The sequence below is a fragment of the Myodes glareolus genome, chromosome X (assembly GCF_982192425.1).
Source record: "Myodes glareolus chromosome X, mMyoGla1.1, whole genome shotgun sequence".
Taxonomy (NCBI): Eukaryota; Metazoa; Chordata; class Mammalia; order Rodentia; family Cricetidae; genus Myodes; species Myodes glareolus.
The window spans coordinates 90,656,697-90,672,637 of record NC_142053.1 but is presented as its reverse complement, the minus strand read 5'-3'; the positions used below and the strand labels follow the sequence as shown (position 1 = coordinate 90,672,637).

General features: G+C 36.7%; 1 protein-coding gene across 5 annotated transcripts in view; it reads right to left on the bottom strand.

Annotated features, from left to right (window-relative positions):
* Positions 1-15,941, bottom strand: part of Pola1 (DNA polymerase alpha 1, catalytic subunit) — a 306,054-nt gene that overhangs the window by 262,125 nt on the left and 27,988 nt on the right. For 4 of the 5 annotated variants that reach the window (XR_015000445.2, XM_048449783.3, XM_048449784.3 and 1 more), the window contains 5 exons: positions 15,617-15,755; positions 13,768-13,922; positions 5,038-5,122; positions 3,839-3,900; positions 2,329-2,418 (listed from right to left, as the gene is read on the bottom strand). Coding sequence is in view for 4 of the 5 variants with exons in the window: in XM_048449783.3 (XP_048305740.1) it covers positions 2,329-2,418; positions 3,839-3,900; positions 5,038-5,122; positions 13,768-13,922; positions 15,617-15,755 (531 nt within the window). In the remaining variant the exon portion in view is untranslated. The remainder of the gene's footprint in view (positions 1-2,328; positions 2,419-3,838; positions 3,901-5,037; positions 5,123-13,767; positions 13,923-15,616; positions 15,756-15,941) is intronic. The other variant, XM_085685001.2, reaches the window with a different exon arrangement.

Here is a 15,941-nt window from a genome sequence, read left to right as displayed (position 1 = left end):
GTTCAATTCCCAGAAACCACTTGGTGGCTCACAACCATCTGTAGTGGGATCTATACCCTCTTCTGACATAAAGTCAAGAGCACTCATATAAAGTAAATAAATCTTTAAAAACGAAAAAATAAAAGTTACTTAAAACAACCTGAGTTTTCTATAATTTCCAATTTATATCCTTTGAATAACATTTTTAACATAGCTAGGTTTACTTAAAAAAATCAGGATATTTCAAATAATTCAGATCAATCCATAGATTATTTTAATTAAAGATATATACTACCACTTAGAATAAACAAAATTTTATTGGAGATTGAATGAACTAGTAGTTGTGAGGGTCTGGAGAAATGGGGAAATAATGCTCTAAAGCAGTGGTTCTCAACTGTCCTAATGTTGGGACACTTTAATACAGTTCCTTATTTGTGGTGACTCCATGCTACTTCATAATTGTAATTTTGCTACTGTGATAAATTGTAATGTAAATATCTGTGCTTTCCAACTGTCTTAAGCAATCCCTGTGAAAGGGTCATTCAACCCCTCCAGGGGGTCGCAAACCACAGGCTGAGAACCACTGGTCTAGAGTTTTAATTTTAAAAGATAAAGAGCAACAGAGATAGCAAAACAGCAAGTGTTTTTAATTATGAATTATAATTTTGAATTATGAATTACTAATTATAATTTTGAATTATGAATTTATATAGTACCAATGAATCTACATTTAAAGGTGGTTAAAATGACTAATTTTAGGTTATAAAAAGCTTACCACTACATAAATGTACATATATTGTACATATTTATGTACTGCCATAATATATAGATATATATAACATATGTATGTATATCTTATGTACTGCCATAATACATGCAATATAGATGTATACATATATCTACACATTTATGGCAGTTTATTTGTTAATAAAGGAACAGAGGGGCAGGACAAAAACTTATTTCCAAATTATTATGGCTAGGGTCTCATCCTGCATCTGGATCTGTCAAATACTTGTCTCTAATACCTTAGGCTGGGTATCCTAGGCTCATAACATCTACTTGGGATTCAAAAAGACTGTTTTTAAAGGGTGGTATGAGTCTACTGATAAGTCACAGAACTGTATATAAAATCTTTCTGGCACTTTAAAGAAAAGTCCTGAAATAATATATGGTTACACAGACTTTGGCAACAATCCATATACAGATATAAGCTATACCACTACCAGCTAAGGTGTCCAACAGGAAAAATGAGGTTGAAGACACAGTAAACACTCTTTTTTTTTCTCTCCAGAACGAATGATAGAACTGGGCCTTCCACGCAGAAAGCACTCTACCACTGAGCAATATCCCCAGCCTCTCCATAGTTTTTCTCACATATCTACTTATCTCTAATCTTACACCACAAGTTGTTGATGTAACCAAATTAATAATATCACATTTAAAATAAATAGGAATTGATAGCCTACCCACTGCTTAAAAAAAATAATCAGATTGATCCAGTAACTCAGACAAAAGAAAAGAAAGAATTAGGATCAAGAAGCCTCTTAAACTAAGGAAGGTCAGAGAATACACAAAAGGAAAATGGGCTTTACTACAAGGAAAAGGTACAAATCAACAATAAATTACTAGCTTCACAGTCCAATGAGAATACAGTAAATTGCAAAGATGAAAAACAAATCTCTACCCCTGAGCTCTCTCAAGGAATCATAAAGATCCACTGAGCTCTTAAAATATTTACTTTTGTATTTGTAATATGTCCCAAACCAAGGAAATCAATTAGAATCATGAAGATATTGGCAATTTACGCATATTCACTTATCAGTTACCATATTCTTATCAGTTATCATATTCTTATCAGTGTGTTACAAGAATCTAGCAATTTAAGCCAGGCGGTGGTGGTGCACACCTTTAATCCCAGCACTTGGGAGGCAGAGGCAGGTGGATCTCTATGAGTTTGAGGCCAGCCTGGTCTACAAGATCTAATTCCAGGACAGTTAGGACTGTTACACAGTAAAACCCTGTCTCAAAAAAAAAATCACAAATCTAGCAATTTATACATATTCATTTACTGAAGTGCTACTTTGTTAGTGTAGGTCACTAAATATCCTGAGCTGACTTCTAATTCAAGAACTGCTCTTACACCAGGAAAAACTATCTAGCATGGGTTAGGATTATTTCTTCTTAGATAGAAGAGCAAATCTCACCAATCCACTGGGTCATTTAATTCTAAAACATCCTTTGATACTCAAAAGTAAATAATCAATAAAAAGCAAATCACTAAGAAAGTTGCACAGAAAAGAATGAAGGAATGAAAACACGTCCCCATGACATGATCAAATATCTACTCACCACAAGAATATCAGGATCAATTTTGTGAACTTTTGCAAGGAAAAATCCTAGCAAAGTTCTTTCTGTTGCAGCAACCTCAACCTTCATATTCTGTTAAGATACCAATCAAGACTTTAAAATACCACATGCCTTACTTTCTTGCCCAACCAGGGTAAGATTTCTTAGTGTTAAATGTAATCATTCACTTCTAAACAAGATATAGCAAAAAAATTTCTGATTCCAGGTTTTGTATAATAATAACTGCACAAAATCTCTGAGGAACTCATTCTAGTAATATGCATGTAAATCATGCAAAAATTTAAGTGCTAAGCAACATCAAGAGCAGAAATGTCCTTCCACAAAGACATGTTTGCACACTGGACACATTTAAAGCATATAAACCAGAGTGCCTTTTCAAAACATTGCTTTCTTTGCTATATAATCCCTGGAAGATTTTGTTGTTTATGTATGTATCAAAAAAATCCCAAGGATTCTATAAACTAATCTCAAATAGCAGGGTGAGAAACAATAAATAAGAAACTAACGTAAACATGTACTGAAGAATTGAAATATCTTATATTTTTGGTTGTAAGGCTAGCCTTAAATGGCTGAGCCATCTCTCCAGCTCAGGAATTGCAGTGTCTCAAATAGACACAAAAAACCTCAACTTGGATTAGTGAATATCTATCAGGTACTCAAAACTGCTCATACTAAAACACTTTTAAAATAAAGGTTGATTACTATTATGTTTTCTATAGCTCATCTTTTAAAAATGTCACTTTGACTTTACGGGAACTTTCCTAAGTCATTTTATTTGAATAGATAATTCAGGACAGATCACAAATGACAGTAATACAATAGTAACCCTTACCTCTAAGAAGTCAACTGAAATAGCATTAGAGTGGAACCTTATAAATTGCACCATCTATTTTTGTCACATGAAAATATTAACAAACAAAATAAACCTACAACCTTTTCAACACTATCATTTCACAAAACAAATAAAGTACTATTCAAACACCATATCCTTTAGAGTAAATATATTTATTTTTATAAAGAACTCAGTTCATTATAATGCTTCCCCTGCCATTTTATTAAGGGTTTATGATATGAACTTCACACAACATACTTGAGTTCAGAAATCACTGATGGGCTTGGGTCAGCAAATATTAACCCTGTTGGTACATGGTCTTTTAATACACAAAATATTCCCAATGCTACATGGTTTCCCTCAAGTTGGAGAAGGGCTCTATCCAACATGGTCCCAAAATATGTGCTCATTTTGGAAAAGCCTCCATATACGCTGATGGTAGGTTTGAATGTATCCATATCATAATTCCATCATCTTCAGAAACTAATTTAAGAATTATTAAACATGTTTAGTCTTATATTCCTAATGCATTTCATCAAGTTAGAACCATAGTCCAATACACAAAGAAGAGATCTAATAAAGTAAAATATAGAATAGATACTATTTTCCTATTCTCTTTCCAAACAGATATACTACACTTAAAAGAAATGAGTAATTTACCTTTCTCTTAATGACTTCTTTGAAAGCACATGGGAAAATACAGTCCTTTGGTTTAGAGACAACTATAGGAAGAAAAAAACAAGATTTTGTCACTCATCTTAGACCAATTTCAGATAGTACATGCTTTTAAACGGAAATTGCTTTAATATAAATTTCACATGAGCCCTACAGAGTTAAGAAAGTCAAGCTCTCCAATTAGTCATATTGTGGGACCTCAAAACAACAGCCAAGAAGGGACCCTTATATCTGTATAACTGTACAAAATGCTCTGATCAAACATTTGTTTTCTATCCAAGTTAGAACGGAGGATTAGAACAATCTTTCCCAAAGGAAATCCAATTACCATCAAAGCCTCAAAGAGAAACTTAGTTCAACTTTCTTAAAACTGAGAGGTACTGTGGACCAAGGCTTCTGTTACCACACGAAAGGCTTCTTCCATACAAAGCAGGCATTCACACAGTGAAATAAGCAGAGGTAAATAAATACATGCTAACATGAACCAACAACTATTCTCTTCTAAGTATTTCCCAGGCTCTTCTCAGTATTCCTAATACTCAAAAAGCCACACACAAGAGGTTGTTGAAAAGAATCTCTGGTTGTGGACTAGAAAAATACGAAAAGTATAAAACATTGAATCTTAATTCTTACTTTCTTTTTAAACAAAATGCTTACTTAATTAAACAAGCTCTGAACACGGAATGTCAGACTCCTTGAAGACCAACTCACAAAACACACACATACCGCAATCTATGAAACTATTGCACCTACTGAATTTTATGCATAACACAACTGAATTCCAGTTTGGCATTACTATAATGTCTCACAAATAGGTAAAGATTCATTTATTCCTTAACATTCTGCTTCATCACAGATTTTATTCAATAAAACTCAAGTTTCCACCGCTGGAAGCAAGCATCTTCACTAAAATGCCCTAACTAGGCCAGGCAGTGGTGACACAAGCCATTAATTCCAGCACTCGGGAGGGAGAGGCAAGTGGATCTCTGAGTTCGAGCCCAGCCTTATCTACAAGAGCTAGTAACAGGACAGGCTCCAAAGCTACAGAGAAACCCTGTCTCAGAAACCCCCCCCCAAAAAAATGCCCTAACTACTCTCAAAAGCAAGTTTCAAAAGACAAAGTTACTTATCCAACAGACAAAGAAAAATCAAATCAAAAAAATTAAACTCTTAAAAATGCATACCACAGAAATGCGTCTGAAAGGGAGGCTTTGGAGGTGCTTTATCTAATGCAAAACTGTGATGGACAAGAGCTGCAATAGCAATAATCTGCAAAGAAAGGAGTGGGGAAAATCAGATATTTACTATATGTTTTGCATTATCACAAGAACTACTAGGAATAAGAAAACATATTTTTAATACATATAAATTCCTTTCACTTCTTTAAAGAAAGTGTTTAAAGCTCTGACAAAGGGTTAGTATCTACAATATAGATAGAACTAAGCATCAAGAAAACTATTACCAAACTAAAAATTGGAGCATGGCACTAAATGAAATTCTTAGAAGAAGAAATGCAAAATGGCTGAGAAGTATGTTTTCAAACATCCTTAGCTATCTGGGAAATGCAAATTAAAACCGTGATGCCCACCAACTGATGAATGAATACTGAAAATGTAGACATATACACAATGGCATATTATAAAATTCTCAAGCAATGGGCATAGCTGGAAACCAGAATTCTAAGTGGGGTAACCCAAACCCAGAAAGACAAATACCCTATGTTTTCTCTCATAGGTGGATGTTAGCTGACTCTTTAGAATATGTGTTTAAACTGGAGTAGCCATAGAAGGTGGGAAACTAGTAAGCAGTCATGGGTGGGGAGATTTCAAGAAAAGTGGGATAGAACTCAAGGTTCTTTATGGGTACCAATTACATGCAAACTACCACAGGCTCTTACAGTCCTTCTTCCCCCTCTTCTGCAATGATCCCTGAGCCTTGAGGAATAAGGTATATGATATAGATACCCATTTAGAGGTGAGCACTCCATAGCCTTTTATTCTCTGCACTTTGACTAGTTTTGGATTTCTGTACTAATCATCTATTGTGAAAAGAATCTTCTCTGATTAAGGATATACTACTCTATGGGTATTAAGATAAGAACTTATCCAATACTGTTTCCATTTATCAGAATAATAGTATTAGGTTCTTTCCTAGGGCCTATGACCTAGCTAATCAGGGAGTCACAGCCCAGTCAATGGACAGTGCCAGTCTTGAGGTCTGTCTTACAGAACAAGCTTAAAGTCGAATCAGAAAGTGGTTGGTTACTCCTGTAACATTCATATATGTGGTGGCTAGTTCTTGACATTTTTCATTCTTGTTGTTTTTGTTTTTGTTGTTTTTTTGTTTTCCAACTTGACATAAGATAGAGTTAACTGGGAAGAGGAACCTCAGTTGAGAAAATAACTCCATCCACACTGTCTGTAGGCAAGTCTGTAGGGCATTTCTTGATTATTGATTTATGTGGGTGAGCCTAGGCTGGAGTGGAGGAGTGATGGTGGGGAAGGGGTATACCTACCCTGGGCAAATGGACTCCTGATTAGGTGGTCCTGAGCTATATAAGAAAGCAGGCTGAGCAAGCAATGATAGCAAGCAGGTAAGCAGCATTCTTCTATGACTTCTGCTTCAGTTCTTGCCTTTTGGTTCCTGTTTTTATTTCCTACCCTCAATGATAGACTCTTATCTGGAAATGTAAGCTGAAATAAACTCCTTCCTCCACATGTGGTTTTTGGTTCTGGTGTTTGATCACAGCAATAGAAACCCAAAGTAAGATAATGTCACTATTGTACCAGTGGGCAAATCTTGCCAGGCTGATTATTGTAACTTTTAGGATTCACAACTAGGTAAGAGTGTTCAATACTTTCTTCCCCAGTAGGAAAAGTAGAACCTTCTGGCACTATTAAAGCTAGGCTGGCTAGGTGGTGGTGGTGCATGCCTTTAATCCCAGCACTCGGGAGGCAGAGGCAGGTGGATCTCTCTGAGTTTGAGCCCAGCCTGGTCTACAAGAGCTAGTTACAGGACAGACTCCAAATCTACAGAGAAACCCTGTCTCCAAAACCCAAAAAAAAATCTAGCCTGTACGGATGAAACTTAAACTTATAGGTTGGTACCAGCTTGATTTCTTTATATTCCATGACTCAGGTATGTGCTGTCATTTGAAATAGTGTCTGTCAAGGAATACTCATAGGGAGTGGCACTATTAGGAGGTGGGACTTTGTTGGAGTGGGTATGGCCTTGCTGGAGGAAGTGTGTCACTGTGGGGGCAGGTTTTGAGGTTTCCGATGTTCAAGATACCACCTAGGGTCTCAGTTAACTTCCTGTTGCCTGCAAAATGTAAGACTCTCAGCTAATCCAGCACCACCTCTGCCCACATGCTACCCAAAATGATGAAAATGGACTGAACCTCTAAAACTGTAACCCAGCCACCCCAATTAAATGTTTTCTTATAAAAGTTTCTGTGGCCAGGTAGTGGTGGTGCACACCTTTAATCCCAGCACTTGGGAGGCAGAGGCAGGTGGATCTTAGTGAGTTCAAGACCAGACTGGTCTATAAAATGAGTTCCAGGACAGCCAGGATTATTACACAGAAAAACCCTATCTCGAGAGAGGAAAAAAACAAGAGTTGCTATGGTCATGATGTCTCTTCACAGCAATGAAAACCCTAACTAAGACATAGTCAGAGATAGTGATTTTTCAGCAGCAAAAGTGAAACATTATTTGCTGGACATGACAAGTCCACTGCACACATTAACTGATAGTAGCTGTAATTGCATATACAAAATCTGCACAAGATCAATGCAGCCAAAATTCTAGCACAGATGAGAGGCTGGTGAAGTCCCAACCATAGCTAAGAAGCTATTTTGTCAAGTAATGAATACAAGGAGAGGATTGCTAACCATACTACAGTAAATGGACCTCTATTTGTGTATATACAGGCAGTACTAAGTGAACTCTGAAAAAAAAAGAACACATGGAAGTTGAGAGGGAAGCATGGTGGGGAGATAGTAGATAACTGGAACGGAATGAGGTAGATTTGATTAAAAAAACACATATGCAAAGAGATTCCCACTGAAAAGATTTATTTATTTATCACATATGTGCAGGCACCCATGGAGACTAGAAGAGGATATTTGATACTCTGGAGCAGGAGTTACAGGTACCTGTGAGCTGCCTGACATGGATGCTAGAAAGTGAACTCAGGTTCTTTTCAAGAGTCGCATGGATTGTTAGCTACTAGGCCATCTATCTAGGCTCTTTTAACTTTACTTGTGAAAATATTTAAGCAGATTTAAAATTGAGTAAAAATTAATAAAACTAATTCCCATACACTCATAGTTGGGTTTCAATTATTATTTTTCCTACATCTATTTCAGTAAGAGTCTTCAAAAGTGTTTTTTAACCTCAGTACTACTGGTATTTCGCGTCAAACAATTCTTTATGAGGGCTGTCCAATGCACTACACAATGTTAAGACTTACTCACTAGGTTTTAGCATTGCCATCCTTTTTCCACCACATATCTCTGAGTTATAGCAACCCAAAACATCTCTCAACATTGTATACATCTCTCAACAATTTGGCTGTTGACAAGTATACCTTCAACAGCCAAATCTTACCCAGTCAAATACCATCACTCTAAAAGGCCACTTTTTAAAATGTAGTCATTTTTTAACTTTTATTTTTAAAATCTTTATCTTTATTTTATGTGTATACACATACATGCATATAACCTGTGTACCATAAGATGGTAAGACCCTATTACAAAAGACACCACATATTTGTGACGTAGGACATGAAAAAAAATCAAGTTGGTAAACCAATAGAAGTTTCATCCATACAGACTAGTTTTAATCATGCCAGAAGGTTCTATTTGTGATACAAGGGGAAGAAAAGTATTGAATAGTCTTACCCAGCTGTGAACCCTAGTCTGGAAGTCAGAATGAGCATTGCATTCCCTGGACTAGTGCTACAGTTAGTTGTGAGCTGTGGGTGCTGGGAATGGAAACTCGGTCCCCTGGAAGAGCAGCCAGTGCTCTGACCATCTCTCCAGTCCTGACAGTCTGTATCTCAACAGTGTTATTTGACACCTTCTCCTGTCTCTCTAATGTCTACAAATTCAGTTAGATCAAAAGACTTGATCAAAACCAGGTTCAAATTGCTTGCAAGATTTTAGATGTGTTACTGATTATTTCTATTAAAAGGCACATGTGTTGTCTGCTTCTGTTTCAGTAATATTAGTGTCCACTGGTGATCATTACTTAGACCAGTGGGTCTCAACCTTCCTTCTGCTATGACCCTTTAATACAGTTCCTCATGTTGTAATGACCCCCAACTTTTGTCAGATATTTGTACACTGTGTAAAGATATACTGCTGTGATTGGTGTAATAAAGAGCTGAATGGTCAATAGCTAGATAGGAGAGGATAGGCAGGATTTCTGACAGAGAGAGAGAGGAAATGAGAGGGATGAATCTGGGTGCAAGGGAGTCGCCGTACAGAGATGAAGCTAATGAACAACGTGTCAGAACACATATTTAAAAATATGGGTTAATTTAAGTTATATAAACTACTTAGGAAAAAGCCTAAACTAAGGCCAAGCTTTCATAATTAATAAGTCCTCAGGTCATTACTTGTAGGTTGGTGGTCCAAATATAGTTCAACAAGAAAGCTTGTTACACCTAACCATAAAATTATTTTGTTGCTACTTCAGAAATGTAATTTTGCTACTATTATGAATCACAATGTAAATATCTAATATGTAGGATATTTTGCTACATCCACGGCTGTCTCGCCAGTGTAGCAGAAATGCTGACTAGGCAGGCAAATATTGCCGGAGGATTGGGATCCGCGCTCCACGGAGATGTGTCCCAGGCTGTCCCTTGGCAATCAGTTGTGGTGTAATGTCACCTGAGTCGCCATTTGTACTGACTCGACCTGGCTGTACTTGGTGCTATATGTCTGTCTTTTCCCTTGTCTGTGTGTTCTTTGTGATCCTTACATATTGCTAACAGATCAGACTATTCCAGGCAGTTGCGGATACAAACAAGACTGCTGAGGACATTTTAAATTTTTGCCCCACTATTCATTAAAGCCTTTAAGAAAATAGCCAGTTCTGGAAATAAGGAAGTCATCGTTAAAATAATTCCTTAATGATGTGGAGCAAAAGGAGTTGTTCTTATCAGGAGAAACCTTAGAAGCCTTCTGTAGGAAAACAGCTGCAGCAACACGAGATGTTTGCCTGAGAATTACGTGCAGGAGGCCTATGCAGCCTTCATTATGGCCAGAATAAACCTAGGCTAATTACAACATCTGACCTTGAGAGTCGGGGAGGGAAGAAAGTTGGGATTTATGGTTTCAGACAAGTTTGAGATCATGTCTTTAAAATTTCCTAGCAGAAAGTTTTCCCAGGAAGATAGTGGCCTTCTCCTCTCACACCCCAAGATATTCTGAGCACAAGGTCACTTAGCCCAGCCAGCAGCCTGGTACAAACTGGGCAAAAGTCCTTGTGCCCAAGTCAAAGCATTTTCAAAGATTCTTTTTGTAAACTGTTTTATGCTTTTTTTATGATCTGATGATGTATGCCTTTGCCAAGTTCTTTGTTTGTAAAAATATAAAAGCCTCACACTGAAAAAGTAAATCACAACAGCATGTCTCAAATACATTGAGAGTGGTCTGTTTGTCACTTTCCTCGCCGTATCCTGAAATCTTCTGTTCTTCGTTCTGTTCCCTCATGGTCTGAGTGGCTCCCCTGAGCCGGTCCATAGCAATATTTGATATGTAACTCCCAAAGGGGTCACAACCAATAGGGTGAGAACCTACTTAGACCCATTTCACTAGGGATTACAAATTGGTCAGTTTTTTCCTCATCATGTACTGAAAACTTCTAAGTAGAGCAATTTCACATTTCAATTAGCTGGCATCGAGAAGTACTTATACCAGAAAAGTCAGGACAAACACTTGATTTGGTTTTTGTTTTTATGTTTTCAAATGAGTTAGTTCCCTACTTTCCTTCACAAAATGATTAATGTGGTGGTATTATTTGACATTTATGTGTTGATTATTAATTAGGAACTTGTATATCTGATATTTCCATCTGTAGCAGTTATTTTTCTAATGCTTATAGTGCCCCATATTTTGCATAGGAGACTTTACAAACTGTTTCCTGAGTCAGCTGTATCTTCAGAAAATTTTAATAACGCCCTTGCTTTCTAATATAACAAAATGTTCCAGGCTTACCTTATACATTTCCTGCTCTGAATTAGTCTTTTCTCCACAAATTCCTATTCCCTATGTTAAGAAATGGTATCACTCTGGGAACAGATATCTCTCTTAATTCGAACCAAGTACTAATTAATTAAATCTTTCCTCAATACTTAATTATTAACACTGGCTATCTACTATGTTAACTGTTATTTGAAAGATCAAGGGCAGGGAGCATAGCTCAGTGGTATAATGAGCTTATCAAGTGCAAAGTCTTGAGTCAATCCTCAATACTTCCAAAAATCAATAAGAAAATGAATAAATAAAATCTCAAATTATATACTAAAACATTGTCAAATGTTATTTTTTAAATCATAAGTATCAAAAAGACTTAGCAGAAAACATAGAGAAGCTTTGATTAATCAAAGTAAGACAAATACACCCATGAAAAACAACTAGCTAGGTGGGGCAGCAGTCCTATAGTGAAAGTCATTTGGGAGACTGGGGTGGAAGGAATTCAGTAACCCATACATTCAAGACCTGGGCAATAGAGTAAAACCCCAATTCAACAGTAATAATAGTAATGATGAATGCCATATATTAAAACTACCAAATAGCCCACAAGTAACAGCACAGAGATTGTTGAGCAGGCAAAGGTGCTTGCCACCAAGCCTGACAACTAGAATTTAATCCCTAGGACATGGAGGAAAAAGAGAACTATTGCCTGTAAATTGTGCTCTGACCTCCACACACATGTTGTGACATGTATGTGTCTACACACCACACCGACACATTCACAAAAATATAATTTAAAAATTTGGAATTTAAAAAAAATAATAATATAAAATACAGGGACATCATGAACACATAAAATCTATGTACAAAAAAAGTCAAAGCAGAAACAAATACAGATAACTGATGCTCAAGTTCCCAACCCCCACTCTGAAAATCTGAAATAAAGCATTTAGCCTGTTGTTCCTGTACAATGTAATCAAGTAACTGCCAGTTAATGAAGGTAACATTACAGAAAAAATTAACTCATAAACATGGACATAATTAGAAAGCCACCACTCTTACAGTGGCTCTCTAGGGTAAATTTACCTCCTTTTCCCTCTGAATAATATCTAGTAATGGCTATAGGAATTTTTCAGTTGTCACAACTAGGAGGAAGTGGTGCTACCTGCATCTAGTAGGTAGAGGCTAGAGATATTATTAAACCTCCTGTGATGCACAGAACAGTGCTTCAGAACATAGAACCACCCAGCCCAAAACATTTATAGTTGCCAAGGTTAATAAACTTTATGGAGAGCTCATAGAAAAATTTAAACCAATCCCAGCCTCAACGCAGATTGACTAGGCATTACCTTCCTTCTGAAATGATCCAATATTAAGTATACTGGCCACCTGCCCATGAATTATTCTGTATAAAAAGCTAAATTTAAATCTATTTGATACTTTAGCATTAATGTGACACACTGCAGCACAAAGGACAGAACTGAGTTTGGTACACTGTCAGAAAGTAAATATTTTAGGCTCTTCAGACCATATAACCTGTCATTACAATCTGATTGTTATTGTAGTACAAACCTGAAAACCTACTGTATCTCAATAAAATTTTATTTACAAAAACAGGTGGTAGGTTGAATTTAGCTCACAGGCTACTCTGCGTCAGCATCGGGTATAGAAGATTCCTAATGGTATCCTAACAAACATAGAAAGAAAATGGGGCTTCCTATGAGATCAGTGGTTTTGTAATTATTCCTAAACATTGAGAAAAACTGAAAGGCAATGGGCGGGAGCTATTGTCATTTAAAAAGAGATTCAAGAAGCATAAAAATGAAATGTTAATCTATGAATCTAATGTGCAAATCCGGATTCAAACAAATCAACTTTGAAAATCATGAGAAACAGATTCTTTCAAATACGTGCTAGAAACTGTAGATTGTATCAAGGAATCATAATGTTAAGTATTCTAATAGTGTAATGTTGTAAGAAAAGTGTGCATTAAGTACGGTTGAGAAATGGCAGTCAGTTAAGTGCCTGCCAGGCAAGCATGAGGACTTAAGCTTTGATCCCAAACATAAAAAGTCAGGTGTGGCAGCATGTATTTGTAACCTCAGTGCTAGGAGATAGGCAAATCCTTGAAGCTCCTTGGTCAGCCCAAGTAACATGATTGATGAGCGTCAGGTTCAGTAACAGACTCTGTCTCAACAAATAAATGTAAAGACAGCAATCAAGTAAAAGTGCCCAATATTCAACTCTGGTCTTCACATGCACAAACGCGTGAGCACCCTTGTACACAGTCTTACTAACAAATACATATACTACAAACACGCATAAGAAAACGTGCATATAGTGAGAGACGTATACCAAAGCATGCTGGAGTAAAATGACAGTACCTTTTAAATACTTATGAAGGAAAAGAGAAAGAAGGATACAAACATGTGTCACAAAACACTGCTAACTGCTAAACATGTGTCACTGACACAAGGAGCTCATATTATTTTCTCTGTGTCTACTTAAAAAATAAAAATCAAAATAATTCCAGCAATTTAATCCTTTAAAAACTGTGAAATACCAGGCAAATCCAATCCACAGCCCAGTGCCAAGTTTGCACCCTTTCCCCTCTAAAAAGAGTAACTTGCTTTTGCAGGAAAGCAGAACAAATTCAGGCAAGTACTGTATCTGAGGCATAAGTACAAACTCTGCCATTTTACTTTACCTCATGCTCATGGTTCTTTACATTTTGCATTGTCTCCATGCTGAAAGACATTACCACAAGTGGAGGAGGACTGACATCTTTAATTACATTCACCAGGTCTGGTTTCAAAGCCATGGCTTCAAATTTACACCAACTGATTGGCTGATTCAAGAGCTCTGAAAAAGAATAGATACAACGTATCAATAACTTACTGAAAAAGAAAAAGTATTATAATTACGACATTTTTGATTAACAGATAATCTTCAAAACTATTGTCTACTAAGAATGACATAATATAACAACTACCTAAATATAAGCACATTAGTGGGTAGTATGTCAATCCTTGCGTGTGTGTGAATAATACACTTATGTTCATTTGGGGTGAGTAAAGGAGGAGCAATACCTTTTATAATTTTTTTCAAAGAATCCAAGATCAGCTTTAAAAATAACAGCTGCCTTAGAGGAATTTAAAACATTTTAAAGAGATGTATGAAGACAAAATAGTATCCGAGATACAAGTGCTAAAAAGATCAAGTAACAAGCCAGAGAATTCTGTCCACATTGGGTTGTGATTCTCTCCCCTCCAAAGGTCAGCAGTGCACTCTGGAGAACAGTTGTACCCTATCAGCCAGGTTAAAAGAACACTCAAAAAACAACATAATGAGAGTTAGACCCCACACAACTGCCTACACTAAGACCTCCCTCAGACTAAATTGTCAGATATTAGAAGCTGATTCCAAGTGTATTACCTATAATCACTCAAGGAAAACATTCAAAAGACAAACACAAAAAAAGAAGTAGAAACATTAAATAGACCAATTCCTTACCTTCCCTTAAAAAATCTAAAGAGGATCCCATGGAAATCCCCAAACAACTCAGGCTGTTGCTAAAACAAAGGGTTACTCTCTGAAAACTGACAGCAGGGACCTATTGCCAAAGACAATACTCATACAGCTCACTGTAGTGTCTCTGGTGTAGGAAGGTACTCTACAGGTTACCGAAAGAGAAATGTGAACACCAACCCAACCACAAAACCTTTGACCTACAATCTGCCCTGCCTTCAAAATAAAGCTAGGGTAATGGTGGCACAGAACTTGAGGGAGTAGCCAGCCAATATCTGATTTGACCTAAGGTGCACTCCACAAGATAGAACCTATACCTGACATTGTTTGAGTAACCAAGAACCAGAGATTAGACAGCCCAGAGACCTATGGTAAAACCAAATACTACTGATCAAAACAGAAGTATCAGTAAAATGACTCCTAATGATATTCTGCTATATATATTCTTAGATCAGTGCCTTATCCAGTCACCATATGGCTTCCTATGGCAGAAAGCAGCACCCACAGCCAGACATTATACAGAAAGTCTAAATAGGAGATCTCCATCAAATCCCTCCTCGCACCTGTATATAAGAGCCAGAAGGGATAGAGAACACCAGAACAAGACCCTCTGAATCAACTAAGCAAGGAGCCTATGAGCTCACAGAGACTGAAGTAGTAAGTGCAGGGCCTTCAAGAATCTACACCAGGTCCTCTGTATAAAAACTATAGCTATTAGCTTAGTAATTTTATGAGACTGCCAACTACGAGAACAAGGGAGTCTCTGATTCTTTCTTGTGCCTGCTCTTGGGACTTTTTTCCTCCTGTTAAGTTGTCTTGTCCAACTTCAATATGATATTTTTTGTTTTCTAATAAGAGACAGAAAGGACGTGGCTCCAAAGGAGACAGGAGGCAGGAAAGAAATGAAAGGAGTAGAGGGAGGAGAAACTATAATCAAGATATACTCTATGAGAAAAAAAAATGTATTTTCAATAAAAGGGGAAAAAAGGGGAAAAAATCTTAGGAATCTACTTAGCATTTTTCCTTACGTGGATTTTTTACTTCAAGCCAACAAGGTCCTTTGATCTTTCTGTTCATCAAGAACAGTTCCAAGCTAGACGTGTTGGTTCCAAACACATGATAAAATGTTTCGCCTTTCAAATGCTGTGGAAGCTGTGGCATTTCCGCCTGAAGAAGAAAAAACTTCATTTTGTTTAAAACTATTACTTCGCATTTTCACGAAGATATTTGAAATAAACAAAGCTTCTATGGAACAACAGGAAAAACCCCTTTGATATATAGGAAATGTAATTTACTACAAATGAATCTGAAACAATTCACAGTGGAAAACAAAAACAATTCACTATGACAAAA